The following is a 16,513-nucleotide window of genomic DNA, read 5'->3' as shown; positions in this document are numbered from 1 at the left end:
TACTAAGAAGAAGAAAGTGTTTTGAAGTAGATAAGCTTATAAGGGGCAGGGACTAGATAGAAATTCCAGGAAGAAAACAAATTATCTGTAAGCCGAAAAGTGGCAGAAATACACGCAATAGGACTTTTCTAGGAACACACAGATAAATGATGTAAGATGGATATTCTTTGCACTAGTTTCCTCAGTAGACGATAGAAAACAAATAATGTAGGTTCTTTCTGGTTGATGAGTGTCAGCTCAGTGGTGAGCTTAAATCTTTAGGCTTTCTGGTTGAACTTTTAAGTACACGTATGGATGTATTTCTCTGAGCTGGCATCGTAACTAAATTAGAACACACACAGTGATAGCACAGTAGCCAACGTGTAGAAAAAGCGTTCTTCAGCTTCAGGAGCATTTGTTCATCCAATAAATTTCTCAGATACCTTCAGAAAGTAATGAAAACAAGTGATACTAACTTGTATTTAACTTGCCTTTTTAGTTACAGTTGTTGAATTTGAGTTCCATCGTTGCAGTCACTTCAACTCAGTGGCTCTCTCTTGAGTTAGGGAAATATTTTCACCACTGTTTAGTCAGCGTAGACTGTACGATGTCCGTGGAGATTCTCAATCATCCAGGCCATGGTGGCCCCAAAGGTGCTTTTTCAAAAAGGCCACTGGACTTTGGTTTTCTTCATCCAAGAAGCTTCTTCAGCTCTGATTGAACGGTGGATGGAAGGATTTATATTCCTTGCAATCATCTGGTCGTTAGCACACTCTCTGAGAGTCGTTGAGGCCACTTGGACGTTTAGCTGTGCCCTCAGGGTCACCTGAATAGTGCCAACCTTCTTGGAACACGGTCCTTTTAGCACAGTGGTTCTCAACCTTTTTAATGCCGCGACCCCAACCGGTCGTAAGTCGAGGACTAAACCGGTCGTAAGTCGAGGACTAAACCGGTCGTAAGTCGAGGACTAAACCGGTCGTAAGTCGAGGGCTACCCAACCGGTCGTAAGTCGCGGACTTTCCCTGCCCGGGAGCGCCGCGCATGCGTGGTTCCGCCCCCTGCGCCGGCCGAGGCGTAGCTGGCAAGCAGCAGAGATGGAGCAGGCCGACCACCAGCTGGCCCAGCTCAAGGGAGGTAAGGCACCCGCCGGAAAAGGGGAAAAAATGGCGGACAAAAAAATGGCGGACAAAAAAAATGGCGGACAGCCTTGCTTGGCGACCCACGTGAAATGGTCGATCGACCCCAAATGGGGTCCCGACCCATAGGTTGAGAACCACTGTTTTAGCAGTTCCAAGAAGGTTCCACACCCATTTGCACTATTCAGGTGTCCCTGAGGGCACAGCTAAACCCCCAAGTGGCCTCAACAACCCTTAGAAAGAGTACTGACAACCAGATGACTGCAAGGAATATAAATCCTTCCATTCCCCCACTATTCAGTCAGAACTGAAGAGGCTTCAGAAGGGAAGGGAAACATCTTCAAGGAAAAAAAACAAGTTCAGTGGCCTTTTGAAAAAGCACCTTTGGGATAGGCTGTAGGAATACTTTGATACGAAACAGATGACTAAGAGCTGCAGGATTTCTCTGAACCCTTGAGGAATTTTGGGGTGTGTGTGTGACCCCCTTTCCTCAGAATGGGCTAGAATGGGAAATAGGGGATTAAAAAGTAAAATTGGGATCCTGTCCTAAAACAAAGTCAGAATTAACAGGCACACTTTCCTGTACCAGGATGCACTTTAAATACTGAAGTGCATGTATTGCCTTATTTCATTGGTTGGCAAATGGAAGTGTGACTTGATATAACTCGATCATATCATATCAATAGAATCAGTGCAATAGATCAACCTGAAATTATGGAATCAAGTAACGCTTCCTGAAATGAGTATCTAGCCATCTTCCCTTGGTATCAATTTATGCCAGCGAGCTGTGTAGTACACAGATACATCTCAGTGAAAAATCAACTCTGTGGCTAGTGTACGAGTGCAAATTGCTATCTAAACAAGAGTCTGAAACAAACACATGCTCTCTTCATTGGCTGTAAAATGCTGTTAGGGTAGCCTTAAGTAATTGGAATTTATTTATTTAGCGTGTGGCATACAATGTCAGGGAAATCTACAAACGCTAGACGCAACGCAGCCTAAACTGTTAGTTCATTCTGTTCAGCACTTGTGTGCTTGGTGCATCGCAGGGGGTGAACTAGCTTTAAACCAATTAGCAGCGTTTGCGTTGCTGGCTATTCCGGGCTCCTCTACCGGTCTCCCCTCGCCTTGTGTTGCGTTGCTTCGTGTCCAGCGTCCCCTTCGCCAGATCCAGCAGCATCTTCCCCTCTCTGCAGCTAGGTTTTTTTGCCCACCAAAATGCTACCCATTTATCTCCTCGCAGTATTGCATGCTTTCAAGCTGCTGGATAGGCAGGATTCGGGGAGCGGCGAGCAGCAGGAGCTCACCCTGTCTCATGGCGCCGGACTCGAACCGCTGGAGTGCAGATCATTTCTGGCTGGCAATCCCGGTATCCTTAAGCCCTGCGCCACCGCATCCCCTATGTGGTTGGGAATATGCCAACCATATTTCAAATTAAAAGATTTAGTAGGAGAAACGACCTACTACCAAGTAGTCAAAATATATACAGTACAAGGAAAAAGGAGAAATCCGAGGGTAATATCCACGGTGAAGAAAGGGTAATAATAATATTATTTATTGTTGGATGTAGCCCTTTTAAAGTGCAAAGTGCTTTACAGTTGTTAGCTTGAATTCCCTTGCAAAGAACCCTGGGGGTGACAGACTCCTCCATACAAGGAGTTTGAGGAATGTGAGACTATTCTCCTTGTGGAACATCAACCAAGCAGTGGATGAAGACACTAAACTGGGGATTTAATAAGGGATGTACAAGTCTATTTTATAGATTCCCTAAAATGTTTGTGTTACATCCTTGATTTCTTCTACAAGAGGAAAAAAAATAACCCAATCCATGGTCACTTTGTCTTCATCTATCAGTTCCTTTCAAGTTACATTTACATGTGTGTGTTTTGCCCTGTGTCTCTTCTTAGGGGTCATTGCATTAATTTTCCATTCTCTTTTACTAATGTCCTGTCTGTTTCTCTGTTTTGTTTTCTCCACTTGCTTTTAAGGCTGTACTAGGTATTAACTGTTTTTTTTTCCCTGCTGAAAAAAAACACACGGTTTACTTGCTTATGGGGATTATGTTGTTCTTGGAGAACGTATTTTTTTAAAAATGTTACATTTTAGTTGCTTGTCTGGTTTTGGCTTATCTCTTTTTTTTAATGCTTGATTAGAACAAGAAGATGAAGAAACCAGCACCGGATCACACCTAAAACTTATAGTAGATGCTTTCCTTCAACAGCTCCCAAATTGTGTAAATAGAGACCTAATAGACAAGGTAAAATGGCTATCTAATATTTATTTTTTCTTTTTCTTTTAAATTTTATTTGATCCAAATACAAAGAATACAAACATAACACATGTAAATCTAAATAAAAAACAGTATTAAAGATACAAATACTACAGTGCATCCACACCCCTGGAGACCATTTTTATTACCTATATTTCTTCTCATATAACAACTAACTATACACAATATATTTCAATTGTGCCTTTATCCCCTCCAAAACAGCATGTATTCTTGAGCAGGTTTATTCCCTTTGCCTTCCACCAAGTCTGTTTTTATAAAATCATCCCATATTTCATTATAATTATTTACTTTAATCATCCCTTTTTTAAATTTAAATTTCTGTTGTTCATTTATCATTTATTGCCATATTTCACTATACCACTCATTTTTCTGAATATCCCAATTCCGTCTCTAGTATTTACCATCACTAATCTAGCTGCCATTATCAAATTTACAATCAATTTCCTTCTTTGCTTCATTTATATCTTGTTTTTCCACCAGTAACAGTAAACTATCTAATATTTCTAACTGCTATTTCTATGCAACAAAATTTTCTTGATGTAGGTAGTCCTTGACTTACAACCAGAATTGAGGCCAATGTTTCTGTGGCTAAGTGAGACACCGGTTAAATGAATTTTGCCCCCATTTTACGACTTTTCTTGCCATAGTTGTTAAGTGAATCACTGTGCTTATTAAATTAGCAACACGGTCGTTAAGCGAATCCGGCTCCCCCCCGTTGACTTTGCTTGTCAGAAGGTCGCAAAAGGGGATCACGTGACCCCCCCGGGACGCTGCGACCAGTGTCATAAATGTGAGTCAGTTGCCATGGGTCTGAATTTTGATCACGTGACCCTGGGGTGGCTGCAAGGGTCTCGTGTGAAAAACAGTCATAAAGTCACTTTTTCCAGTGCCGTCGTAACTTTGAACGGTCACTAAACGAACTGCTGTAAGTGGAGGATTAGCTACATTGCACTCTGACCCCCTTTGATCTCCCCCAAATGAAGAAAACTTGGAGGCTTGTTAAAGCTGCTCTAACAATGAATTTAAATGGGTTTTAAGATCTACGAATGTGAAACTCGGGTAGAGAAAAGACATCTAAAATTTGTTTGGTTTACTAACAGCTGAAAAAAATATATGATTCTGTAGCTCAGTGGTTCTCAACCTTTTTAATGCCGCGACCCCAACCGGTCGTAAGTCGAGGACTAAACCGGTCGTAAGTCGAGGACTAAACCGGTCGTAAGTCGAGGACTAAACCAGTCGTAAGTCGAGGGCTACCCAACCGGTCGTAAGTCGAGGACTTTCCCTGCTCGGGAGTGCCGCGCATGCATGGTTGCGCCCCTTGCGCCGGCCGAGGCGTAGCTGGCAAGCGGCAGAGACGGAGCAGGCCGACCACCAGCTGGCCCAGCCCAAGGGAGGTAAGGCACCCGCCGGAAAAGGGGGAAAAAATGGCAGACAAAAAAAATGGCGGACAAAAAAATGGCGGACAGCCTTGCTTGGCGACCCCCATGAAATGGTCGATCGACCCCAAATGGGGTCCCGACCCACAGGTTGAGAACCACTGCTGTAGCTGCTCTCAGCCAGAAATCACTTGTTCTTCTCCAACACATAACTGGAATGTGATAGCAATGATCAGAAAGTGAAATTTATTATTAGTTTGCTTGGTTCCTTGCTTCAAATTTCGGATTTCAAGCCTTCTCTTCCTTCCGCAGGCAGCGATGGATTTTTGCATGAATATGAACACCAAGGCTAACAGAAGGAAGTTAGTCCGTGCCCTTTTCATAGTTCCTCGGCAGAGGTAAGCATCGACGTAAATGTTGCCTTTAAAGTTGGGTCTGAGATCTGAAGAGACGTGTGGGAAGTCGCATTTGGCCTAGAACAGCAAATTTTTCCCCATCTGCTTCCTTCAGATTTTAAAATCCGTTAATACGCAAAAATGGGAGATTTATTTATTTACTTCCTACACCGCCCCTCTCACCTACGTGACTCTGGATGGTTTACAACCTCATCCCAAAACCGTACAAATACACGATATAAAAGCATAATTTTTTTTTAAAAAAAAATGTTTTGCTTTGGGATTGTTGTTTGCGACAGACTCGTCTAAAACTTTGTTACAGATAAATTTGAAACAGCCATTGGATTGTTCAGAATAGATCTTGGAATATTGAAACTTAGTTGCTGAGTATTTTATTAAAACGAGGGTGATCAATAACATAAGCCAAATGCATATAAATAGCATATTGGTGTGTTCTAAGTCAGAGGTCCCCAACCTTTTGTTACAATTAATACATAATATATGTAATAACAGTTTGGTACTTATGTTGCAAATATCTAAAAATTAGATTAACAGTCAGGAACCCCTAAATCAGGGGTAGGCAACCTTGGCTCTTTTATGACTCGTGGACTTCAACTCCCAGAATTCCTGGGCCAGCCATGCTGAGGGGAAAGGGAGAGGTCTCCAAGCTGAGCCATGCTGGCTCAGGAATTCTGGGAGTTGAAGTCCACGAGTCATAAAAGAGCCAAGGTTGCCTACCCCTGCCCTAAATGTTATTTGAAATAGTACTTTACTGATGTGTTATCCTTTATTTGCAGGCTAGATTTGCTGCCTTTTTATGCCCGACTGGTTGGGACATTGCACCCCTGTATGTCCGACGTAGCAGAAGATCTCTGTTCCATGCTGAAGGGGGACTTCAGATTTCATGTATGTTTCCATTGGTTTTCCATAAATTCAAGTTGCCCCCATTTCAAAATGTCTGGCACCATAACAAGGAAACTCGCAGTACAAGGCCAGTGCTGTAACAGATTTTTTTTTTAAACATTTCATAAATTAGAATGCAAAATAGAATGCCAACACAGTGCTGGGCTGCATTAACAGGCGGATAGAATCAAGATCACGTGAAGTATTAATACCACTTTACAAGGCCTTGGTAAGGCCACACTTGGAATACTGCACCCAGTTTTGGTCACCACGATGTAAAAAAGATGTTGAGACTCTAGAAAGAGTGCAGAGAAGAGCAACAAAGATGATCAGAGGACTGGAGGCTAAAGCATATAAGGAACGATTGCTGGAATTGGGTATGTCTAGTTTAATGAAGAGAAGGACGAGGGGGGACATGATAGCAGTGTTCCAGTATCTCAGGGGCTGTCCCAAAGAAGAGGGAGTCAAGCTATTCTCCAAAGCGCCAGAAGGCAGGACAAGAAGCAACGGATGGAAACTAATCAAGGAGAGAAGCAACCTGGAACTAAGGAGAAACTTCCTGACAGTTAGAACAATTAACCAGTGGAACAACCTACCTCCAGAAGCGGTGAATGCTCCAACACTGGAAGTTTTTAAGAAGAAACTGGACAGCCATTTGTCTGAAATGGTATAGGCTTTCCTGCCTGAGCAGGGGGTTGGACTAAATGACCTCCGAGGTCCCTTCCAACTTTTATTATTATTATTATATTATTGCATAATCTTAAAGTTTGACCACGCAGGTATTCACAAACAGACTTATTTCTAAATCTTGGACGTGAAAGGACTTGTTTGAAAATACTGATTTTTCAGAGAATTCCAAACCTTGCTAGCCACCCCACAGACTGCCACATGGCACCCTTTCTTAAATTGCAGACTTTGAATAAACGAGGAGAACAGGCAATTGAAAAACTGCAAAAGATTTCTTTGGGTTTGTCCTAAGCAGAACTGGCAGCTGGTTTAAATTTTAGATGCTTGCCTTTTCAGCATGTTCACTGAGCTCAGCCATAAAAGACTCAGTACAGTAACTGCTTTTTAAATTTGGAATCTTAAGTACTTTCTTGTATGGTACCCATAAATGAAAAGCCAAAAATGGAGGAAGGGGAAACCAACTACTGTTTCAAAACATAATCATCAGTTGACTTGTGAATTCCTTTTCTTTGCGTTGTAAGTCAGAAGAAGAATTGTATTACAAACAACTTCGATAAATTAAATTCCATTAATTAAAACCAGAGCTGCCATATATTATGTACTTTAAAAACATTTATTAATTACAAACTTATATAGCAATTAAATAGATTATACTCGCTATCAAGGAAATATTGGAAGCAGGAAAAAAATCAGTTTTAATCTCAGGTTTTCACTTACGTAATGAATTTTGTAGTTAAACTTTTGAGTTCCTTTTTCTAAAGACAAAGTGTTAGAATCCAAGGGCTGTGTTATACACGCCTGGTTTTAAACTGCAGCTCAATACGTCACATTTAAATTATTGTTTCTGTGTCTATTTTAATGTGTATATTCTCTGGAACAATNGTTGACTGAACTTGTGGCTGTTTATGTGTAACAAAATATCTTGAAAATAAACCACGATCTTGTCTTCAGGTGAGAAAGAAGGACCAGATCAACATTGAGACGAAGAACAAAACAGTGAGATTCATTGGCGAGCTAACTAAGTTTAAGATGTTCTCCAAAAGTGACACGCTGCATTGCTTAAAGGTTAGTGTTTATTGATTGGATCCTGTCCCTTCATCACGACTAACTAGAGGTGATTATGCTTCAAAATAGGCTTGTGAAAGAGGATGTGCGTAATTAGAATTGTCTGTAATGATGCTGTCGAGCCCCGCTGGCCCGACATTCACGGGCAGACGGGAACCCGTCTGCTGAACCACCGCCTCCCTCCCGCCCTTCACGCCAGCCGGCGACATTCCCGAACAGCCCAGCTGGTAGGCGCAAGTCCGGGGGGTCGCCAGCTGATGCACGCAGGAGTTCGGTGCCGCGGCAGCCTCTCCTTCGCCCTCCTCACCAGCCCGAGCGGTCGCCAGACAACCCAGCTGGCTGGCGCAGGTCCAGGGAATCACCAGCTGATGGGCACAGGAGTTTGGCGCCACGGCGGATTCCCGGCCGGCCGCCTCATCGGCTGGAGCCATTGCCGGGACTTGCATGTTCGCTGGCAAGGAGCGTGTCAGCGGCCAGTGGGGACCACGCCAACGGTCCATCACCTCGGAGGCTTGGAACACGGAGGCGTGGGACGCAAAGCAGCGCGGTGCCGCAGGAGGCGGCAGGACAGGGGGGAGGGGTTACCTGATTCTGGACGCCTGCCTGTGAGCCAGCCGGAACGTGAAAAAGAAGCAATGTCCCGGCTGACTGCTTTTTGAACTATGCAGGCCAGATGGTGGCTTGTGGGCTGGGGGGTGGGGCATGCGCGCGGAGAGGCTATGTAAAGTGCTGGGAGCAGTTCACTCCCAGCGCTAACTTTTTTTTCCCACGGAGTAAAAGCCGTTTGTCAACCGTTCCTGCTTGCTGGCTTCTTTTCCTGGGCTCCAGGGAGGACGTCTTGACAGATGCTTTATCATTTAAACATTTCTGGTTTTTTTTTAAAAAAAAATATATTAAGGTTTAGTATTACAGATGGGAATAGAATATGCAAATGCATTCCAGCACCACATTTTACTTGGGTCCCAAAATAAGCTTTCTTGAGATGTAAAAGAAATACAGAGGATGAAGCACGCTGACGGCGCACGATTGTTTCATCACGAAATACCTTTAAACCGTGATGCAAATTTTTCACAGATGCTTCTGTCTGACTTCTCCCATCACCACATTGAAATGGCGTGCACTTTGTTAGAGACTTGTGGGAGATTCCTCTTCAGGTCTCCAGACTCCCATTTGAGGACCAGCGTTCTTTTGGTAAGAATTATATTATCCATATATAACTTTGTTCTAATGGTAAATATTCTTGAGGTGTGTATGCTTTTTCATGGAAGAAGAATATTCTTCACAGAAAGGATAGGGTCTTCGGATTTATTTAGGGAATTTGCAGTGGGTCAGCCCCACCAATAAGATCTCTTCAGGTACAGGTCTTCCTTCCTTCCTTCCTTCCTTCCTTCCTTCCTTCCTTCCTTCCTTCCTTCCTTCCTTCCCTCCCTCCCTCCCTCCCTCCCTCCCTCCTTCTTTCCTTCCTTCCTTCCTTCCTTCCTTCCTCTCCTTCCCTCCTTCCCTCTTTCTTTCTTTCTTTCTTTCTTTCTTTCTTCATATTATGGATCATTCTGGTGAATGCAGAAACTAATTCTAGGGCTGGAGTGAAATATTATAATTGGATAGTTGGTTTGAGGGCACGTGAAATAAGTAATCTTGGAAGTAAAATTGCAGATGTCTGTTCTTCCTATATTATCAGCCCTCCGGCTGAGTTCATAAGAGTTGCACTTTTATTGACAGTTGGCAGGGTGCAGGTTAAGAAATTAATTGTTGTTCAGTTGCTACATCGAGTCTGACACTTCGCGACCCCATGGACCACACCAGGTACCCCCTTGTCTTCCATTGTCTCCCAGAGTTTGCTCAGACCCACCTTCATTTTGTCAGTGTCCCTATCTAACCATCTCCTCCTCTGCCGTCCCCTTCTCCTTTTGCCTTCTGTCTTTCCCAACATCAGGGTCTTTCCCAAGGAATCCTCTCTTCTCTTTAGGTGGCCAAAGTCTGAGCTTCAGCTTCAGGATCTGAAAGAATTAATACCTCTTGGTAAATTAGTGAGGGGGTGCAATGGCTCAGCAGTTAAAGATGCTGACTTGGTTAGAGAAGCTTATCAAAACCAGGGTCTCGTTAAAAGTTTTATTTATTTCATGTATCAAATTCGGAACCCCCTCCATCTCACTCGCAGAGCGATACGACGTTGTAGCTTCCCTGCCCTGCATGATTTCACCTCTTGTTCCTAGGAACAAATGATGCGGAAGAAGCAGGCCATGCATCTCGACGCGCGCTACGTCACGATGGTGGAAAACGCCTACTATTACTGTAACCCTCCTCCCGCGGAGAAGACGGTCAAAAGGAAGCGCCCTCCTCTCCAGGAATATATTCGGAAGCTGCTCTATAAGGACCTCTCCAAAGTCACCACTGAAAAGGTTCCTTGTATATTTCTTCTTCTGCAGTCGTGATCGATGTGGGGAGAGATTAGCCCTTAGTTTAGGGCAGTGGTTCTCAACCTGTGGGTCAGGACCCCATTTGGGATCGATCGACCATTTCACGGGGGTCGCCAAGCAAGGCTGTCCGCCATTTTTTTTTGTCCGCCATTTTTTCCCCCTTTTCCGGCGGGTGCCTTACCTCCCTTGGGCTGGGCCAGCTTGTGGTCGGCCTGCTCCGTCTCTGCCACTTGCCAGCTACGCCTCGGCCGGCGCAGGGGGCGGAACCACGCATGCGTGGCGCTCCCGGGCAGGGAAAGTCCTCAACTTACGACCGGTTGGGTAGTCCTCGACTTACGACCGGTTTAGTCCTCGACTTACGACCGGTTTAGTCTTCGACTTACGACCGGTTGGGGTCGCGGCATTAAAAAGGTTGAGAACCACTGGTTTAGGGGAAGGATGAAATTAGGCAAGTGGCTAAATCAGTGGTCCTCAAACTTGGGCACTTTAAGACGTGTGGACTTCAGCTCCCAGAATTCCCCAGCCAGCCATGGCTGGCTGGGGAATTCTGGGAACTGAGGTCCACACGTCTTAAAGTGGCCATCTTTGAGGACCCCTGGGCTAAATGCATGATTTTAGCATTTATATTTCTCACTGTTTTGTAATCCTTAAAGGACGTTGGCCCATTCTGTAAATGAAGAACCAAGGTGGAAACCAGAGATTTAAAATTCAACAATGGCAGTTGAACTTAAAATGACAGTGTTGAACCAATATTGGATTCAGAGACCAAATAATCTTTCTCAGATTTCTTATAGATCATTAACTTCTTCCGCATAGTTTCCTGCGTTAAGTTTAATGTGTATGTTCTCCAGGACAGCATGCTTACTCAGTAAATAGTTTAAACCAAAATTTCTTAAGCTGGGACTACAGATAAGTTTAAATCTGTCACTAAAGTGCAACCATTTGGTAAGCTGGCTTGTTTGTTCCATCATTTGTTTGTGGCACCTTAAAAGAGTTTCTCTTGTGGAAAGTTTTTACCTGTCACAAGCTGGTAACAACCATTGTTCCATCTTTTAAAAAAATAAATGAAAAATCTTATGTTTTCCTTGAAAGGTTTTTGAATTTTGAGGGTCGCCTGTAGCTAGCAGGATGTGCCTAGAGTCCCAACAGATCTGGAATTTATTGTGGTAACAGGTCATGAAGAGAATACGAGTATCAAAAACAGTGTGGTTGTCTTGGAATATTAATCGAAAATGTTCAGACATAATTCTCTAGACCTCTGTTCAGCAGATGTTACGTGCAACGGACCAAATTTACTCCTGAATAGATCAGGAGCATTGATGCAATTTACTTCATTTGTGGCAAACTTATCTCACGATGTAAACTGATATAAATCATGTGTAACAATTCAGTTATTTGATTACACAGCTTATTGTAGTTTGGGGTTATTGCCTCTTACTGTTGTGATTCCGTGCCAGCCTGTGTTCCCAACAGCTGAGTCTGAGGAATCTGAGGAGGAGGTGGAGGAGGCCTTTGAGGGGCCGTCAGGGTCAGAGGGAGGCTCTGATGAATTACAGGACTCACGGCTTGATGAAGAGCCTGGCCCCTCCAGTCGTGTTTCTGATGCTCAGCTGTGTGAGGAGCATGAGTCAGATTCGGAAGGCTCACACCTGGATGTGCTAATTGATGCTCGCAGGCATCGTCAATTAGCAAGAGAAAAACAACAGCAGTCTATGCGACAACTCCAAAGTAAACGGAGAAGGCAATGAGAGGCAACGCCCTGGGACTGCTGTATAAAAAGGGGAGGTGTGGGCGTTGCTGGTTGCTGAAGGCAACCATTTGCAAAGTGCTTCTTGGAATCCTGGTCTGTTCGTCTTGTTTGCAATGTGTTCCTGTCGACTATTTCCTTCCTTTGGACTTGAGTTTTGCTGTTTGTGTTTTGGACTTATTGACAGGTTTGTCACCCAAATAAAAGGGATTTTGTTTTGTTTTAAAGTCTCCAGCCTATTGTATCAGCAGGGGTTTGGTCCTTGTGCCTCTAACAAGGACGGCAATAGGCTGGGATAGAACACTTACTCTCAGAGGGCCCATGAAATTTACAGTACTCTAGTACAGGGCTCCCCAACCAATTAAATTTATGTATCCAACCTTTTTAAGAAATGCTCTTGAGTTATTTAAAGTTCTTCAAAACTTTGCCTAGGTCCTGAGACAAATGCGCAAACTACCTTGGCATGACCACGAAGTGAAAGATTACGTGATATGCTGTATGATCAACATCTGGAATGTGAAATATAATAGCATTCACTGTGTAGCCAATCTTCTCGCCGGACTGGTCCTTTATCAAGAGGATGTTGGAATTCACGTGGTGGACGGAGTTCTAGAGGATATTCGATTAGGAATGGAGGTAAAGTCGCTCTGGGTCATAAAAATAAAGTTAAAGTATATTTAACTTGAATGTTCTTTTTTTTGTATAGATTTTATTAGTTTTTATAGGGTTGCGGATAAGGTGGGGTCAGGTTTAGGGTTGGGGGTTTTCCAAATAACATTTTCAATAATTAGCAAACAGCCTAATGTCTGGGTACATGTATTTAACTAGCAATAATAGATATAGCTAATTATCATAAACAATGGTGTTAACTAATGCTAGTACTGTATATATTCAAAATTACATTTCACGTTCCTTTCTCTCTGACTCGTTTTTCTAGCCATTGATAGAAATTATCCCACGTTCTAAAATAGTGACACTGAGTCTTCTTTCTCTTTAATCTTTTAAAGTCAATCTGTCCATTTCTGCACACTTGAAACGTTCTTGTGGTATTATGTCCTCCTTGTTAATGATAACGCATAAGTGCTTTTCAGAAGGAGAGACTTAAGCTTAGAACTAAATAGCTGCATCCTTGGTGTTGTAGCATCCTAGCCAAGTTCTTTTGCAGTGCTGAAACATAACTTTCTGCAATGTGAATAAACAGAAAGTCAGAAAAGATTTGATCTTGCAGTCTCCCTGGTGGCTCCCATACGTTAAGGAAGAAAAAAAAAGTGTTTTATGTCACCTATTGTGGTTTCACTTAGTCAAACCCTCGTTTGGAACTTTGCAATGAGACCAAGTGCTTATAAACATGCTCCAAACGCTCCAATTACATATAAACATAGAGGTATATAAACAGACAGCAAAACCCAGTCCCTTCTAGCACTGATGATGTTCCCTAGTTGGGTCATGACATGCCTACAAGAAAATATCCAAGCTCAGAGAGCAACGACCCCACAGTTCTCCTCCTCCTCCTCCTCCTCCTCCTCCTCCTCTGCCTCCACCGCCTCCTCCCCCCTTCTAGCAGTGATGATGTTCCCTAGTTGGGTCATGAAATGTCTGCAAGAAAACACCAAGCTCAGAGAGCAACAAGGACCCCACAGTTCTCCTCCTCCTCCTCCTCCTCCTTTTCCTCTTCCTCCTCCTCCTCCTCCTCTGCCTCCACCGCCTCCTCCCCCCTTCTAGCACTGATGATGTTCCCTAGTTGGGTCATGGCATGTCTACAAGAAAATATCCAAGCTCAGAGAGCCTCAGGGACCCCACAGTCGTCATCCTCCTCCTCTTCCTCCTCCCCGCTGCAACCCCCCTCCCTTCTAGCATTGATAATGTTACCTAGTTGGGTCATGCAACGTCTGCAAGAGAACAACCAAGCCAGAGAGCACCAAGGACCCTTCATTTCAATCCTGAGCTCTCTTTTATTGGAAGGAGAGAATGCTAACTGTTCTCTAACTCCACTTGCTGTTTTGTTCCTTTGAAGGTTAACCAGCCAAAATTTAATCAGCGGAGGATCAGCAGCGCTAAGTTCCTTGGCGAGCTGTACAATTACAGAATGGTAGAGTCGGCGGTAATATTTCGAACTCTGTACTCATTCACCTCGTTTGGGATCAACTCGGATGGCACCCCGAGTCTCCTTGATCCTCCAGAGCATCTTTTCCGAATTAGACTGGTCTGCACCATCCTTGACACCTGCGGGCAGTATTTTGACAGGGGGTCTAGCAAGCGAAAACTCGATTGCTTCTTGGTCTACTTTCAGGTAGGATAACCTTTGACCTCGCGATCAGCTTCGTCTTTACAAGCTACACATTATTTTTTTCTCTCTCTCTCTACCACGCTAAATAAAATCGACAAAAAAAGACCTGGATAAGAATGGCATAATTGAATCAGGTGGTCAAAAGGAAAAGAGGGGAAGGGAGGGAGGGAGAAAGGAAATGGATTAGAGAAAGTCCTGAGGATCAAATCCATTAAAAAAAAATCCAATGTCACATGCTATTGACATTACAGTGATTTAACCGCACAAATGTGTTTTCTAATAGCCAGATTTTGATGGCTTTCCTACATCCCCAAAATATTTGGGGCAAAACAAATCTTTGGGGTGGGGCAGTTATTGAGATTATATTCAAGACATGGGGTAGCATGAATATAATAGAACAGAACAGAACAGAGTAGAATAAAGTAGAATAGTATAGAATAGTATAGAATAGAGTAGAATAGAATAGAATAGAATAAAGTAGAATAGAGTAGAATAGAATAGAGTAGAGTAGAACAAAGTAGAGTAGAATAGAACAAAGTAGAATAGAATAGAACAGAGTAGAGTAGAGTAGAATAGAGTAGAGTAGAATAGAATAGAATAAAGTAGAATAGAACAGAGCAGAACAAAACAAAACAGAGTAGAGTAGAATAGAATAAAGTAGAACAGAGTAGAGTAGTAGATCGGAACAGTAGAGTAGAATAGAATTAGAATAGAACAGAACAGTAGAGTAGAGTAGAACAGAATAGAATAAAATAGAATAGAATAAAGTAGAATAGAGTAGAATAAAGTAGAGTAGAATAGAATAAAGTAGAATAGAATAGAACAGTAGAGGAGTAGAATAGAATAAAGAATAGAACAGAGCAGAACAAAACAGTAGAATAGAATAGAATAGAATAAAGTAGAACAGTAGAGTAGAGTAGAGCAGAACAGTAGAGTAGAATAGAATTAGAATAGAATAAAACAGTAGAGTAGAGTAGAATAGAACAGAACAGAACATATAGAGTAGAGTAGAATAAAGTAGAACAGAACAGAACAGAGTAGAATAGAATAAAGTAGAACAGTAGAGTAGAGTAGAGTAGAGTAGAATAGAATAGAATAGAATAGAATAGAATAGAATAGAATAGAATAGAATAGAGCTGTCTACTGAATGGAAAGAGCCATGCCACTGTTCTAATTCTATTAATTAATATTCATAAGTATGCCATCGTGTTGCTTTTGCTGAATCAGAATAACAGAGTTGGAAGGCTTTCTAGTCCAACCCCCTGCTCAAGCAGGAGACCCTGGTACCATTCCAGACAAATGGCTGTCCAATCTCTTCTTAAAAGCCTTCAGTAATGGAGCACCCACAACTTCGGAAGGCAAGCCGTTCCACCGGTTGACTATTCACCCTGTCAGAATCAGAGAAAGGGAAGTGACACATATTCTGCCTAGCTCTTTTTCTTAATCAACGGTCACTGATAAGTTTGATGTGATCAGTTGTTTTGTACAAGATTTTTGAAATATTAACTAACTTGCTGAAACGAGTTCCTAACTGATTCGACTAACTAGAGAAGCTGGGCGTTTACCATACAGTGTTATTTTTTGTTTTGTTTTTTGTTTCCAGAGGTATGTTTGGTGGAAGAAAAGCCTGGATGTATGGACAAAGGATCACCTGTTCCCTATAGACATTGACTATATGATCAGTGATACATTAGAACTGCTGAGACCCAAAATAAAACTCTGCAATTCTCTGGACGAATCTGTTAGGCAGGTACAAGAGCTGGAAAGGGAATTCTTAATCAAACTAGGTAAGACGGCTACATCAAGCCCAGAGGGAGCTGAAATCCCCCCTTTGATATTTTACATCTTTATAGCACTGTTTATAATTTTTGAGATGTCTCTGGGCAAGTGAGTATGAATGTTCCTCTTGTCTCCATAGGGTGGGAGAAAGTGCTTAATTGATGCGGATACAAGCTACTGTGAAACTCTATAGAGCTTGCCGCATACTAGTTTAATAAATTATGGCCCCTCAACCCAGTTTCCTGCTCTGGGTCAGCCTCTTCCTCACGAAGACGAATACAGCTAGTCCTTGACTTACAGCCACAATTGAGCCTAAAATTTATGCTTGCTAAGCGAGACATTTGTTAAGCAGGGCTGGGGAGTCGGTAGATAAATGTTCCGACTCCGACTCCTCAGTTTTTTGTACTTCCGACTCCGACTCCCCGACTCCGACTCCTCTGTATTAATATGCG

The 16,513-nt window shown here is 42.8% G+C and overlaps 1 protein-coding gene across 1 annotated transcript in view; it reads left to right on the top strand.

Moving 5' to 3' along the window:
- UPF2 (UPF2 regulator of nonsense mediated mRNA decay) overlaps nt 1-16,513 on the top strand; it is a 48,174-nt gene that overhangs the window by 16,672 nt on the left and 14,989 nt on the right. Inside the window, exons 6-14 of the mRNA XM_015826411.1 lie at nt 3,269-3,372; nt 5,094-5,179; nt 5,974-6,082; nt 7,718-7,831; nt 8,906-9,022; nt 10,045-10,230; nt 12,428-12,631; nt 14,010-14,285; nt 15,886-16,069. Coding sequence (XP_015681897.1) covers nt 3,269-3,372; nt 5,094-5,179; nt 5,974-6,082; nt 7,718-7,831; nt 8,906-9,022; nt 10,045-10,230; nt 12,428-12,631; nt 14,010-14,285; nt 15,886-16,069 — 1,380 coding nt within the window. The remainder of the gene's footprint in view (nt 1-3,268; nt 3,373-5,093; nt 5,180-5,973; nt 6,083-7,717; nt 7,832-8,905; nt 9,023-10,044; nt 10,231-12,427; nt 12,632-14,009; nt 14,286-15,885; nt 16,070-16,513) is intronic.

Source organism: Protobothrops mucrosquamatus, unplaced genomic scaffold (genome assembly GCF_001527695.2).
Source record: "Protobothrops mucrosquamatus isolate PMUCROS unplaced genomic scaffold, P.Mucros_1.0 scaffold3116, whole genome shotgun sequence".
Classification (NCBI taxonomy): Eukaryota; Metazoa; Chordata; class Lepidosauria; order Squamata; family Viperidae; genus Protobothrops; species Protobothrops mucrosquamatus.
The sequence above is the reverse complement of the archived record's forward strand: the minus strand, read 5'-3'. Positions and strand labels throughout refer to the sequence as shown.